The 13,976-nt window shown below is 50.9% G+C and overlaps 1 protein-coding gene across 1 annotated transcript; it reads right to left on the reverse strand.

Annotated features, from left to right (window-relative positions):
• Window positions 1-564: 564 nt before the first annotated feature.
• Window positions 565-11,474, reverse strand: LOC144721808 (dual specificity tyrosine-phosphorylation-regulated kinase 4-like). The gene is made up of 14 exons (XM_078599731.1): window positions 11,420-11,474; window positions 9,985-10,090; window positions 9,279-9,427; window positions 8,404-8,540; window positions 7,707-7,847; window positions 6,689-6,827; window positions 5,686-5,767; window positions 4,849-5,021; window positions 4,090-4,150; window positions 3,412-3,529; window positions 2,583-2,928; window positions 2,280-2,423; window positions 1,317-1,439; window positions 565-609 (listed from the first exon to the last, which is right to left on the reverse strand). Exons 2-14 carry the CDS (start codon window positions 10,088-10,090, stop codon window positions 565-567), a joined length of 1,764 nt encoding a protein of 587 aa, XP_078455857.1. The 5' UTR covers window positions 11,420-11,474.
• Between the last annotated feature and the right edge of the window lie 2,502 nt (window positions 11,475-13,976).

Genomic DNA, 13,976 nt, shown 5'->3' on the forward strand with positions numbered 1-13,976 from the left:
GCCGCTGCTACCTCGTGACGTCATGTCAAGGTGCCGGAGTGTTCGGAAATCAACGGTGGTGATCCTGTGCAGAGACGCGCCCTCGTCATAGGAATGTGGAATTTCCACCCGTGAAGGACTGTAAAGTTTAACTTGAATAATCACAGAACTCCTCTGCGGTGATATTGGGGGACGACCCACATCTCAGATCCAATTTGTGGGGTTATCCGCGACTTTTTTTGCTGCTGACTCCGTGGCAAGAGGACGAGTTTGCCGCCTGACGGCGCTGTCCGGAGACCCGCGACTATGAGGACGCCGCCGCCTCACGATGCCTTGTGGGTCAAATTCGTGGATAATGGGAAGAGAGCTTTGGGGACCCTCCAGCTGGGAGTTCCAAACATGCATGAAGAGCATGAGACTGCCTAAACCCTGGACACTGTCCGTGCAGCACGCCAAGGAGTCCGTGACAGCTGTCGAAGAAGAGGCTGCCATTGTGTTCTGGCGTCAAAGCCCAAATTTGCCAAGTTTCAAAAGTAACTCACAAATTTACTCAATTGGGAAATGCGTAGCGGTTATTATCCGGCCCTACTGTAAACGCGAACGAGGGCCCTCCTCAAAGGGGTTGAGATTCTGCGAGGTTTCCCCGCGTCAGCAAGCAGCACACAATGCACGTTGTTGACCTGCACTGCGCGGTTTGTTGAACGTCTTCCTCTCTCTCTGCACGTCGCCAGCCGCAGCTCAAACTTCTCCCCCGTGGGGGGTTTGGCGGTGGCTCGCGTCGGGGACGCGTTCACGAAAGGTGCGACGACGACGACGAATATGGAAACGACGCAAATCGAAGCAATTCCCAGGGAAGATTGCGGAGGCGTCAGCAATGCAGTGTTTGTGACTTTAACGAAAGAACCAAGAATATGAGCTAAGTCTCACCACGGCGTTCCCGATCTCCTGTCATGAAACGCCCTGTCTCCGCCCACATTCACTCCGAGTTGCACGACACACCACTTTGAATGGATTTCACAAATTCATTTTCATATTTTAGTGTTTTTATTATTATTATGCGGTTTACAACAACGTGAATATTTACAAAAAAGTAATCAGGTTGATCCTGCATCAGGCCACCTCAGCTCTCACACCCTGGCTCAGCTATCCTCTTCCATGACCTGGAAACCACGGCGAGGTCATCCTCTGAGGACTGCCTGGAAGAAAACCAGCATGGAAGAGCCCAGGGTGGGGCTGGCTACACGACATCACCACACTTAGTTCCCCCACTATTCTGCGGTGGGTGAATCACCGCAGAAGAAGCGAGTGCGGAAGATTGAGTGGACCACTCTGCACACTCGAGCCAGGAACACGTGCTTCTTCTTCCTATTCTCCTCCTCCCCATTCTTCTGCTCCCGATTATCCTCCTCCTCGCTCTTCTTCTCCTCTGCCCGCTGGAGCCCAGGCTCGTGCTGCTCCACCTGGAGCCCAGCTTGGGGCCCAGGCTCGTGCTGCTCCACCTGGAGCCCAGCTTGGGTCCCAGGCTCGTGCTGCTCCACCTGGAGCCCAGCTTGGGGCCCAGGCTCGTGCTGCTCCACCTGGAGCCCAGGCTCGTGCTGCTCCACCTGGGGCCCATCTTGGGTCCCAGGCTCGTGCTGCTCCACCTGGAGCCCATCCTGGGTCCCAGGCTCGTGCTGCTCCACCTGGGGCCCAGCTTGGGGCCCAGGCTCGTGCTGCTCCACCTGGAGCCCATCCTGGAGCCCAGGCTCGTGCTGCTCCACCTGGGGCCCAGGCTCGTGCTGCTCCACCTGGAGCCCATCCTGGAGCCCAGGCTCGTGCTGCTCCACCTGGAGCCCAGGCTCGTGCTTCTCCACCTGGGGCCCAGGCTCGTGCTGCTCCACCTGGAGCCCATCCTGGAGCCCAGGCTCGTGCTGCTCCACCTGGGGCCCAGGCTCGTGCTGCTCCACCTGGAGCCCAGCTTGGGGCCCAGGCTCGTGCTGCTCCACCTGGAGCCCAGGCTCGTGCTGCTCCACCTGGGGCCCATCCTGGAGCCCAGGCTCGTGCTGCTCCACCTGGGGCCCAGGCTCGTGCTGCTCCACCTGGAGCCCAGCTTGGGGCCCAGGCTCGTGCTGCTCCACCTGGGGCCCAGCTTGGGTCCCAGGCTCGTGCTGCTCCACCTGGAGCCCAGCTTGGGGCCCAGGCTCGTGCTGCTCCACCTGGAGCCCAGGCTCGTGCTGCTCCACCTGGGGCCCATCTTGGGTCCCAGGCTCGTGCTGCTCCACCTGGAGCCCATCCTGGGTCCCAGGCTCGTGCTGCTCCACCTGAGGCCCAGCTTGGGGCCCAGGCTCGTGCTGCTCCACCTGGAGCCCATCCTGGAGCCCAGGCTCATGCTGCTCCACCTGGGGCCCAGGCTCGTGCTGCTCCACCTGGAGCCCATCCTGGAACCCAGGCTCGTGCTGCTCCACCTGGAGCCCAGGCTCGTGCTGCTCCACCTGGGGTCCAGGCTCGTGCTGCTCCACCTGGAGCCCATCCTGGAGCCCAGGCTCGTGCTGCTCCACCTGGGGCCCAGGCTCGTGCTGCTCCACCTGGAGCCCAGCTTGGGGCCCAGGCTCGTGCTGCTCCACCTGGAGCCCAGGCTCGTGCTGCTCCACCTGGGGCCCATCCTGGAGCCCAGGCTCGTGCTGCTCCACCTGGGGCCCAGGCTCGTGCTGCTCCACCTGGAGCCCAGCTTGGGGCCCAGGCTCGTGCTGCTCCACCTGGGGCCCAGCTTGGGTCCCAGGCTCGTGCTGCTCCACCTGGAGCCCAGCTTGGGGCCCAGGCCCGTGCTGCTCCACCGACGCGTCCTGTTGCATCTCATCCTTCTGGGCGGACGCCGCTGGCTGCCTGGGCCCTCTCTCCTCCGGTGGCGTCCTTCCCAGCCAAGGGTGCGCCAGCGCCTCGACAGGCGTCATGCGCAGAGTCGGATCCCATCTGGCAAGATGGGGGCACACATGGCGCATGGGGGAAGGGTGATTATGATTTCAGCGTTCACGTGCGTCTCCCCCTATCCGTAAACGTATAGCGGCCAGCAGCTGTCCTCCACTTTTAACAATCGTCGCCATCATCATCGTCGTCGTTAACCATCTGCTGCTGGGATGACTGGCAGGTGCATCTCCTGTGCTCCCCATTGTGCCACCTCACTGAATTTTATCCACCCAGCGCTCCGCTCATTGTGAGCATCGCTCCTCCAACCCTCCGTTGTTGTTGGAGGGCGACCGCTTCCAACCGCTGAGTAGCCTCAGAGTGCGTGTACATCTACGCATCTCTATGTAAGTGTATGTGAGTCTATGGGTCTATAGGTCTCTACGTAAGTCTATGGATCATGCAATAATGGGACATCCTCCGATCATTGATCGCTTGGAGGAGAGTGGCCGATGGGGAAATCCTCGCCCGGGGGGTTGGTGGGGCTCTTACTCCAAGCAGCGGCTGATGAAGTCGTTGAACTCCCTGTCCTGACTCCCGAGGGCCACGCTGATTGGGTTACTGCCCGGTACCCTTTCTTGTCCGGACATCACAGGACTGCCCAAAGGGTCTGCAGGAACCGCGCGGAACAGGAGAAACGTAGTCGCAATGCACTCCACCCTTGCGCACTCGCAGCGTAGAAACGCAGCGACCCAGTTCCGTGCCATGGGCCGGCAGTCGCGCGTTCACCGCTCGTTACAGAGCTTCGCGATTCGAACCCTTCTGGCCTCCCGTGTTATCACGGCGGCCCCTATTCACCGTGAGCCGCAGTGCGCCGGGTTGCTTCGCAGTGGAACGTTAAAGATCTTGTGTCATTGTAAACGTAGGCCATTGTGTGCCGGTGCCTTCGTCCAGATTTCCCCAATTTGAAAATTATTAAATTGGCATCACACACAGCAGCAGCAATTTGTTTGCCTGTTGGCTGGTGGAGGGTCGTAACAACACAAACAAGGCCAGACCATTACGTGGCCTAACCCTAACACAAACATCTATTATGAGTTATATCGGCTGTGACATAACACGTGGAAGTAATTGAAGTTACAAAGTGATACCCCACTAAACTAGAACAGCCCCAGGCTCCCCTCAAATTAAACCCAGTCCCTCCACTCGCCCCCTCACCCCCTCACTCACCAAAGTATTTGTTCCTCTCGGGCGCGGCATTCACCAGACTCTCAGGAGGCATTCCCAGGACCTATACAGATCACACAGACAAAGACCACCCATATAGCATTAACAGAAGTGCTGTTAGCGAGCAACTTTTAATGATGGTACATGGCACACAAATCCACACCAGCAACTTTACACACCGCAACGGTCCTTATTTAAGGCTGAGTCGACCTCGGAGAGGACCGGTTCAGATATTCATCACCAATGTTCGCCGCAAGCAGGAATCAAACTCGGGTATCCGGGTTCGTAGAGCAGTGCGCAAACCACTAGACTATGACTCCCAATGGTCCACACACAGGCAGAGGGCAGTGTTCATGGCATGTCCCAGCCGAAGGGCAGTTCACACCCAGTGGCCGCCCTGGTTATTACTGCGGTATTCACCATAAAATACAACACGCCATCTGCCTCATTTACAGTGGGCGCGAAAGGTCCCTTGACATTATTTGAAACAAGTAAGCCATTGTGCGCAGACATCATGATCCCGAACATGCTTGACATCGTTTCAAGCAAAAGCATCCAATTGATGAATGTGGTGATGAGAATTGTCCTCCAACTCCCCATCGGTTAAGCTGGACCAATAATAATCACTGCGATAAACGCTCGTACCGCCAGCAATCCGTTTTGTTTGACCGTGTTGGGTGGCGGAGGCTACAAGATTTGGCCAGGTCATTCTGTGGCCTAGCCCACAAATCATAGTGAAACTGCAATGTGGGAATACCGTACCTCCATGTAACATGGAAGTTGGTCATATCGGCCGACGGCCGGAAACAGGACGCTCCCGGTAGCCAACTCGGCCACCGTACAGCCCAGCGCCCACATGTCAACCGGGAACGAGGCCGCGTGTCCCAGGAAAGCCTCTGGGGCAAGGTACGCACGAGTGCCGAAAATCTGTGAACCTGCCCAGGACAAACGACAAAGATCACCGACATAGCCTTGAATGGCACGATCATCACACGCACAGTGATATGCACAAACAGAATCAGAATCTTTATCTTGGAGAAATCCGATGAACTGTGCGGCTCTTTTTCACGAATGTTGGCCATTTGCCACGAAGTATAGGCGATGTCACCACCGTGCTTGTGCTCGGCTATGTGCCCATTGAGGCGACGTGAAGTGTCGAAGGCTCATTGGCAAGTCACAGGACACACCCAGGTTCCATGGGTTGACTGAGATGACAGGCATATTCACCACCTGCGCCCCCTACTGTGCCACCTCGCTGTATTATAGCCGCCCGACGCTCCACTTGTTGTGAGCGTCGCTCCACTACCCTCTGCTGTTGCTGGCAGGCAACTGCCTCTTAACTGCCGAGTCGCGTCTTTCACGAACCTCCTCCTTGTTTCCCAAGTGGCGACGTTTACTCATTGCACCAGGTACTCATTTAAGGCTGAGTCGACCTCGGGGAGGCCCAGGACCGGTGGAGATAATTGTCACTGGTGTTGGCCATGAGCGGGAATTGAGCTCAGGTTTCCGGATTTGTTAATCAGCGCACTACCGCTCCTCACACACAAACTCTCTTACTCACAACACATTCACACACAAACTCTCTCACAAACGACTCACATTGAGATCCGGGAAAAAAACTGCTCTCCACGTTTTTGATGCGGATGGTTCTTGCCAGGGCGTCCTTGAATGACAAGTTCCTCTAGAAGGGCGGTAGAAGGGATTCACACTCGAAGGTTAAGATCGTAACAATTTCAACTTGTCAAGCGCCACACTGTTCCTGTCGTCTTGAAGAGATGGCACGACTCAGAAACGGGAGGATCCACAAACAAGGCAGCAGCCAGGCACTGAGCTGGTGGCAAAGTCCCCCCAAGGTCTGCAGTCCTCTGTTTATGAAGGTGTTATCGGGCATTCAATGATTGTTTATAGCGTACATGTAGGAGAAAACCACCAGCCCGCAGCTCAGTGCCAGATTGTAGGCAAGCATCTCCATTGCCCGACTGATCAACCTTCAGCCAGCAGTAGATTGGTCGTGTACCAAAATACCGCAAAACATTAAATGGGGAGTCGAAATAACAATACGGAATGTTTTCTGACAGCTGCCACTGGGGGTGCCCTTTCAAATATACGTATATATGTTGAACTTCTTTTGCACCGTACATAGCCGACAATGCTAATGGGAGGTGTGGGGGAAGGATAACAAAAAAAGATGAGATGTGATGCCAGTCCCTTATGTCGTGTGTAAAGTGCTCTGAGACGCCCCGGTGTAAAGGAGAGTGCTCTTATCAAACGTGAATCACGATTGTTAAAGGAAACGAAAACGAAGCTCCTCGCTGTAAGTGAACGTTTTAGGAAAAAACGTGCACACAGACGGTGTTGGTAACGCATCCTCACGCGCGTTTGTATCCCAAAGGTTTTTAGGAGCAGCATAGAAGCTGATGGGTGGCTGTCGGGCTTTATAAGTGTATCTGCATGTTTGCAAACAGTCCTAGTTACTTGCACTGGTTTGTGTCTCCACGTTCAGAGCGACGCTTTGATCAATGTGTCCGGTTTTCTCTCGGGCCAGTCCCCAATAGCGATGCGACGTCACGGTGGAGTTGCACTGAATGCGGAGTCCACTCACCGGCTTGATGTTCCCATGCACAATCCCCTTGGCGTGGAGCTGGTTCAGGATTCTGAGAATGGACTTGGTGATTAGTTTCACTATCGCCATCACGTCTCGCTGGGATGTCATCGATTTAATAGAATGGGAGACACTTGGACTGCAAAAGAGACAACAACAACAACACAGTGAGTGCCATCCTGTGAAAGGCTGAGTCATTTCATGATTATCGTTTATTATGATTATTTACCCAAGAAATGCTCTCAAAACCTTGTTAGGTGTTACTGTGTGTTTAATCTCAATTGGGTAATTGGAAGGTAATATATTCGCATCGAGATGTTTGGGCAAATACAGGTTACTTGTGGGGTTATTTAGCTTTGGAAGGAAACCGGAGAACCCGAAGGGACCCATGTGGAACAGGGGGAGAGAATACAAACCCCACACTCACACTCTTGTAACACACACACACACTCACACTCTTGTAACACACACACTCACACTCTTGTAACACACACACTCACACTCTTGTAACACACACACTCACACTCTTGTAACACACACACACATTCTCTGGAACAGAGAGAATACAAACCCCACACTCACACTCTTGTAACACACACACACACTCACACTCTTGTAACACACACACACACTCACACTCTTGTAACACACACAATCTCTGTGGAACAGAGAGAATACAAACCAACTTCACACAGAAAGACAACAGTCAGGGATTGAACCCAGGTGCTTCTTGTCGTGAGGCGCGAGCGTAAACACTCTGCCGACGACACCCTGCCAGTTGAGTGTGCCTGACCGTGTAAGAGTGTGCCTGACCGTGTAAGAGTGTGCCTGACCGTGTAAGAGTGTGCCTGACCGTGTAAGAGTGTGCCTGACCGTGTAAGAGTGTGCCTGACCGTGTAAGAGTGTGCCTGACCGTGTAAGAGTGTCCCAGACACGTGGCAGCTTCACAGTATTATCACGGCGCGTGGTGCCGTGAGATCATCAGATCCATGGCCCGAACAGACTGCGCGGTACGTACTTGCATAAGTCCTCCAGGACGAGGCAGTTGTGCCCTCTGAAGTAAAAATGGTCCAAAAGTTTTACATTGAAATCATTGGCCAGTTCCTGAAGTCTGATGAAGATCTTGAGCTCCATCGCCTGCATGTGGTTATCCTGGGGGCTGCACAGAGGAAATCCACAATTTTATATTAACAGCAACAATAAATGACGTGTAATGTGCACATTTTGTTGCTCGCTCTCTGAAGAGAGCATGACTTGGAGGTGCTCGGAAGCACAGACAACCTGGAAGGCAGCAGCACGGTTGGCTACATACGGTGCGAACAAAGTTCAACGTATTCTTAGGTAAAGTCGCATAGATAGGTTCAAAGAAAATCTACGTGACTTTACCAAAAGACCCAAGAATATGAATTCCTGCAGTCACGAAAGCTTTAAGTCAAAAGTTCAACGTACATACAGGTGGTCAGCTGGTGCTACCAACATTTTCCCAAGATCTGCGGTTCTCAATATTTGAAGATGATTTCAGCAAACAAATTCTTGTTGAAACAAGGGAGGAGACCAGAGCACAAGGAGAAAACCCGTGCATTGACGTTGGCGGGGGGGGGTAACACTATCCCCATATGAATGGAAATCAACTCACTTCTTGTACTGCTTCCCTCTGGCGATCCAGGGTTAATAATATCAGCCTCAAAATCGCACTTCCCATTGTGAAGACTTACCTCGTTGGCTTCCTCCACATCTTCACGTTCACCATGGTGTTGGTCTTGTGGTCTCGGCATCTGAAGAGCTGGCTTTGACCTTTGAGCACCAACCATTCCAGCACCTCGTAGCGGAAATTTAGATGCTCGTATTGGACCTACACAACAATCGAACCATAAGAACCGATTCAATCCACGCTCATTCCATCACTGCTGATTCAGTTCTTATTACACAAAGACAACAGAGACATAATCCATGCAGCGCCAAGAGCTCTGTCAATTCTAGTAAATGATGAAGAATGAGACGATGTGTACTCATCGGCTGTGCTCGGTAACCGAGTGTCGGATGCCATTTTGGCTAAAGGGTGGTGGCGTTGCTAACAATTGTGGCTCACAGCAACAATGGGCTGGGTTCAATTCCCAACTAGAGTGCCTTTCTGAATAGAGTACATGTACCCTGCCTGTTCTGCAGAGTGTGACAATGCGAGTGAGAGAGCGTGTGGAGTTTGTTCTGCACAGCAGGGGGGCAATGGTGCTACGCGTAACCTCAATTCAGTAATTTGCAAGTACTACTTGAAATTTGGACCTTGACGCCAGGACCCAATGGCCTACTCGCTTTGAATGATGTAACGTGATCTTTAACGTCCGCTGTAAAGCAGACGATGCGTCGTGTTTTACAATCAGCACACTCCGTCTTAACCAGGGTGGCCACTGGGCTTGATGATGTTTTAAGCAATGACCCTGTGCTTGATGATGATGATGATATTACTGTGTTTGACAAGAATGTGATTGATAGCCCTGTGCATGTGTGTGGTGGTGGTGGTGATGGCCACAGTATTAACCAGGGCAGTGGACGCGTGGCCCATGTCGCCCACTCTGAAGCCGGCGTGTCTTACCGAGACGTAATGGTTATAGGCATCATCGTAGTCCAGGTTCACGGTGCCTAATCCTCTGTTGTGGAGTCCAAAATACCAGACACGGTCCACGGTGAAGAGTTCACTCCTCTCGATAGGGGTCAGGTTATCTCCAAAGAGCGTCAGGATTTCTTCACCAACACAAACGACAACGACAATGATTAGTATTTTATGATTGTTACTGTTCCACTTGTTACTGTCTACACAGGAAAGCACCACCAAGTCCCTAGACTCTTTGTTAGGAGCGATACTGCTGCTGTGTAATCCCATTTGAGTTATGTGCAGGTAATTTTTTAACTTTGGATTGTTTTTTGGCCAATACAAGATGCATTTAATATATTTTTTCGCTATGGGAAGAGGTTGAAGAACCCAGAGAAACCCCAATGCTCAACAGGGGGAGAACATACTCTTAGGTTTTTTCGGTAAAGTCACGTAGGTAAAAAATTAAATTAAAATTAATAAAAGTAAAATAAAAAAGGGGAGAACATACAAACTCCACACTGAAAGGCACCCAGTTGGGAATGGAAACCAGGCACTTCTTGACTGTGAGGCGCGAGTGTTACCACCTCGCCTCACAAGGTTTACAAGCCATAACAATGCACATGGTTGCTGTCAGGCTGTCAGGCTGTGGCCACCGTGACGTTCCCCACACAACACGGGCGTCGTGATGTCACACCGCGTGGATCACCTTGCGGGGTTTTGCCAAAGCCGGTGGTAATGGCGTTTGATGGAATCTGCGCGCTCCACTGCACGTCCCTGCTGCCACCCATCTCCTGATCTGTAACCGCGGCCATCTACGCACACACACCGATACAAAGAAACCCACGGAGAGCCTTGGACAGTCTGCTGGGGCACGTGCAGTGAACGAGCACTGAGCCCGCCATGCGTCGCCGAGGGCCGGGATCCCTCATTCTGGAGTCCTGGCAAGTCGTGGCGGCAGCAGGGGGCGATGTCGCCACGTGGCACAGACCCACATCATCAACACGGACCCACATCATCACGAACACATCAACACCAACACATCATCACTAACACATCAACACCAACACATCATCAACACGGACCCACATCAACACTAACATCATGACACAGACCCACATCATCAACACGGACCCACATAATCACGAACACATCAACACTAACACATCATCACTAACACATCATCACTAACACAGACCCACATCATCAACACGGACCCACATAATCACGAACATATCAACACTAACACATCATCACTAACACATCAACACTAACATCATCACTAACACATCATCAACACGGACGCACATCAACACTAACATCATGACACAGACCCACATCATAAACACGATCCCACATCATCACGAACACAACACGGACCCACATCATCACTAACACATCATCACTAACACATCAACACTAACATCATCACTAACACATCATCACTAACACATCAACACTAACATCATCACTAACACATCATCACTAACACATCAACACTAACATCATCACTAACACATCATCACTAACACATCAACACTAACATCATCACTAACACATCATCAACACGGGCCCACATCATAACACACATCATCAACACTAAGGGGCCGTCCATAAATGACGTCACGCACCTGGGGGGGGGTCAGACATTTGTGACGATGGGAGGTGGGGTTTGAGAAATGTGACGTCACATCAAAATGCGCAACTTTAAATATAGACAACACGTTCTACTTAAATAGACTTTTAATGTTTTCTCCTACACATCAGAGTGCAGCGCCACAATAAATACGTACTGCAATTACAATAGTTTAAAGCGATTTGAAGCATGTTTTATTTTTTTAGGGGGGGCAAGCTTTGTGACGTCATATTTGAGGGGGGGGCCTGACTTTTTGTGACGCCGTCTGACGAGGGGGGGGGGGGCGTCAAAAATCGTCCAAAATCGCGTGACGTCATTTATGGACGGCCCCGAACACGAATTCACTGGTGTACCCACACTTTACCCCACCACACGCGACTGAACGCGTGCAAGGGACTCGCCCATGTGAGAGTGGATCGTATAGCTCAGTGGACCCTGCCAGGTAACAGAGTGAAGTTTTGATAGTTTAGTATAAAGATGTCATCTCCACCTCGTCGCCTCCACTCACCTCAAGGACTCAGGCTGCATCGAGCTCACGTGGGTGCATAGGTAGCCACGCCCCCATTTCATGTGACGTCACCGTAGTGATAGACACGTCACTCGACGTTGTCCACGTGATCTTGCAAGACACGCCCACACGCAGTCCTCCTCGTGGCCATATGACCCAATGGTTCGTGCTGATGAAATGTTGCTAAACTGTACACAAATATTGATTTAAAGCTTTCGTGACTGCAGGGATTCATATTCTTGGTTCTTTCGGTAAAGTCACGTAGAAAGAAAATAACTTAAATAATAGAATGCGACGTTTCGATTGCAAAACAAGCAACCATCATCAGGTAGGAATGAATGAAAAAACAAACCTAGTAAACTTAGAGATATAATGCAATACAACACAGAGAGTCGGCTAACACAACAGTCAACACCCTACCTGGTTGATTACGTTCTTCAAAAGATTGTTAAATTTGAGAGAGACACAAAACACAGACACGGAGACACGTAGACAGACACACAAGCAGATAGACACACAGAGAGAGACACACATAGACACACAGACAGACACAAGCAGAGAGAGAGACACACATAGACACACAGACACACAGACAGACACACACATAGACACACAGAGAGACACATACAGAGACACAGAGAGAGAGACACATACACAAACAGAAAGACAACGCCTCTATGTCGAGGCCTTAAATAGAGAGAGAGGGGGGCGGGTTAGCCGACTCTCTGTGTTGTGTTGCATTATATCTCTAAGTTTATTAGATTTGTTTTTAAATCCTTTATATTAAGTTTGCTTGCTTGCTTACGACCGTGCAAATCTTTCGGTCGTTTTTTAACCCACTTTCCGTGATCCAATCGAGCTGACATTTTCCACACAGACTCGTTGTGCGCGATAATGAATGTTCGTGAAAAATGTTTTCAAAAATTTTACACTTTTTAGGACAAAATTTTTATATTTAATTACCAATTGCTTAATGGTGCAATGCAATCATCTGACCCATAGGTGGCAGCCATCTCAAGCCAGAGGACGAGATGACTCTAGCCGCCACGCATATAAAGGATTTATAGTGAAAAACGTTGTTTTTACGGGTTATACTTGTTTCACTCATTCTTACCTAATGATGGTTGCTTGTGTTGCAATCGAAACGTCGTATTCTATTATTTATTTTCTTTCTACGTGACTTTACCGAAAGAACCAAAGAGTAATTCCTGCAGTCACGAAAGCTTCAAATCAAATTATGTTACATGTTGTTTACACTCGGATATTGATTCTATAACTTCCAATGGAGCTCACAATCCAGCCACTCCCTCTCCTCTCCAGGCTTGGCTGAACTCCCACTGCTATTTCACCCCTTGTTGTATCTCTACTCCCTGAATTGCCCCAAGTGACAGCCCCACGGCTGTCTACCGATCCCACTGCACCTCACAGCCACGAGCTGTAGGAGCGGGCCTCTGTCCACTCAGTGGTGCTGATCACATTCAGCACCATACGCTGGGAGTCTCATCCCTGCAGTTCCCAGTTGTGGGGTCACCTCCTTTTTCATAGAGCCTCTCGATTTCTTTATACACGAGGATTGCGTTTCACGACACTGAGAGCGTTGAGTGTGCTTCTGCAGAGTGATAGTGTGGATGTTGTGTTCTTCCCCTGTTATGCAGTGGGTGAGGGCAGTGGTGAGCGCATTGCAATCCAAACCCAGCGACACGCGTTTGATGTGTGGTGTGTACGTGCCTGTGTGATGTGTTTGCGGTGTGTGTGCAGTATCTTGGCAGAGGTCGTCCTCTGGACGAGTTCGACAGCGTCTCACCAGGGTCAGGCTTGCTCAAAAACGTCGATTCACTCCCTCGATACAGTAAAACATTTGTGCTGCACTTGTTGGCCCTAATGGAGGTTCCACCTGTGCCATTCTGTGCTCACCCCTCGGAACGAATACAGTACAAACTTCACACACGTGAGCGCCCAGACCTACATATGGTCGACTCAGCGCTGACACTGATGGCGCAGCAGTTGCCACCAGTTTGTAAAGGTGCGTTTTTCTAAAGCTGAGTTATTGTAAAGGCGATTGAGTTGGTTATCATTTGTCACAGGAATTCGGAATATTTGGGCTGTGCAGCCCCTTGCAGTGACTTTGTAAAACTCTCTATGAACTTGACACCTTTCGCAAGCTGATATTGCATTGGGTCATAATTTATTTTTGGGATAGGCCACGTCCTGTTCTGGACAAATACATGCTACAACACCCTCCACCACGTAACATCGCCAAACAATTCCCACAACCAACTTAAGTTATTACATACAATGCATGGCATTTCCAAGCTAATCTGATTTAATTGCTACATTTTCATGAGAATTGTTCAACGTAGTAGTTAAACATGTCTATAATGACTTACCATTGTATGGTTCAATAATAATTGAGCTTTTCTTTATTGCACGTGACCGTTTAATGTATTTGGCTATCGGGTGGTGGAGCGTCATACCACACATTTGGCCAGATCATGACATGGCTTAACCATAAAATAAATTATAAACCAACTGCAATGTAGACCGTGGGCTGGTGTGC

The sequence above is a fragment of the Lampetra planeri genome, chromosome 12 (assembly GCF_965212315.1).
Source record: "Lampetra planeri chromosome 12, kcLamPlan1.2.h2, whole genome shotgun sequence".
NCBI lineage: Eukaryota > Metazoa > Chordata > Hyperoartia > Petromyzontiformes > Petromyzontidae > Lampetra > Lampetra planeri.

Bases quoted from the DNA above. Each gene is read 5' to 3' on its own strand.
- LOC144721808 (XM_078599731.1), bottom strand. From the start codon at position 10,090: ATGGCCGCGGTTACAGATCAGGAGATGGGTGGCAGCAGGGACGTGCAG. The intron at 8,541-9,278 runs GTAAGACACGCC...ATTGTTGTGTAG, and splicing joins CCTATAACCATTACGTCTCG to GTCCAATACGAGCATCTAAA. The intron at 2,929-3,411 runs GTAAGAGCCCCA...CCATCTTGCCAG, and splicing joins TTCATCAGCCGCTGCTTGGA to ATGGGATCCGACTCTGCGCA.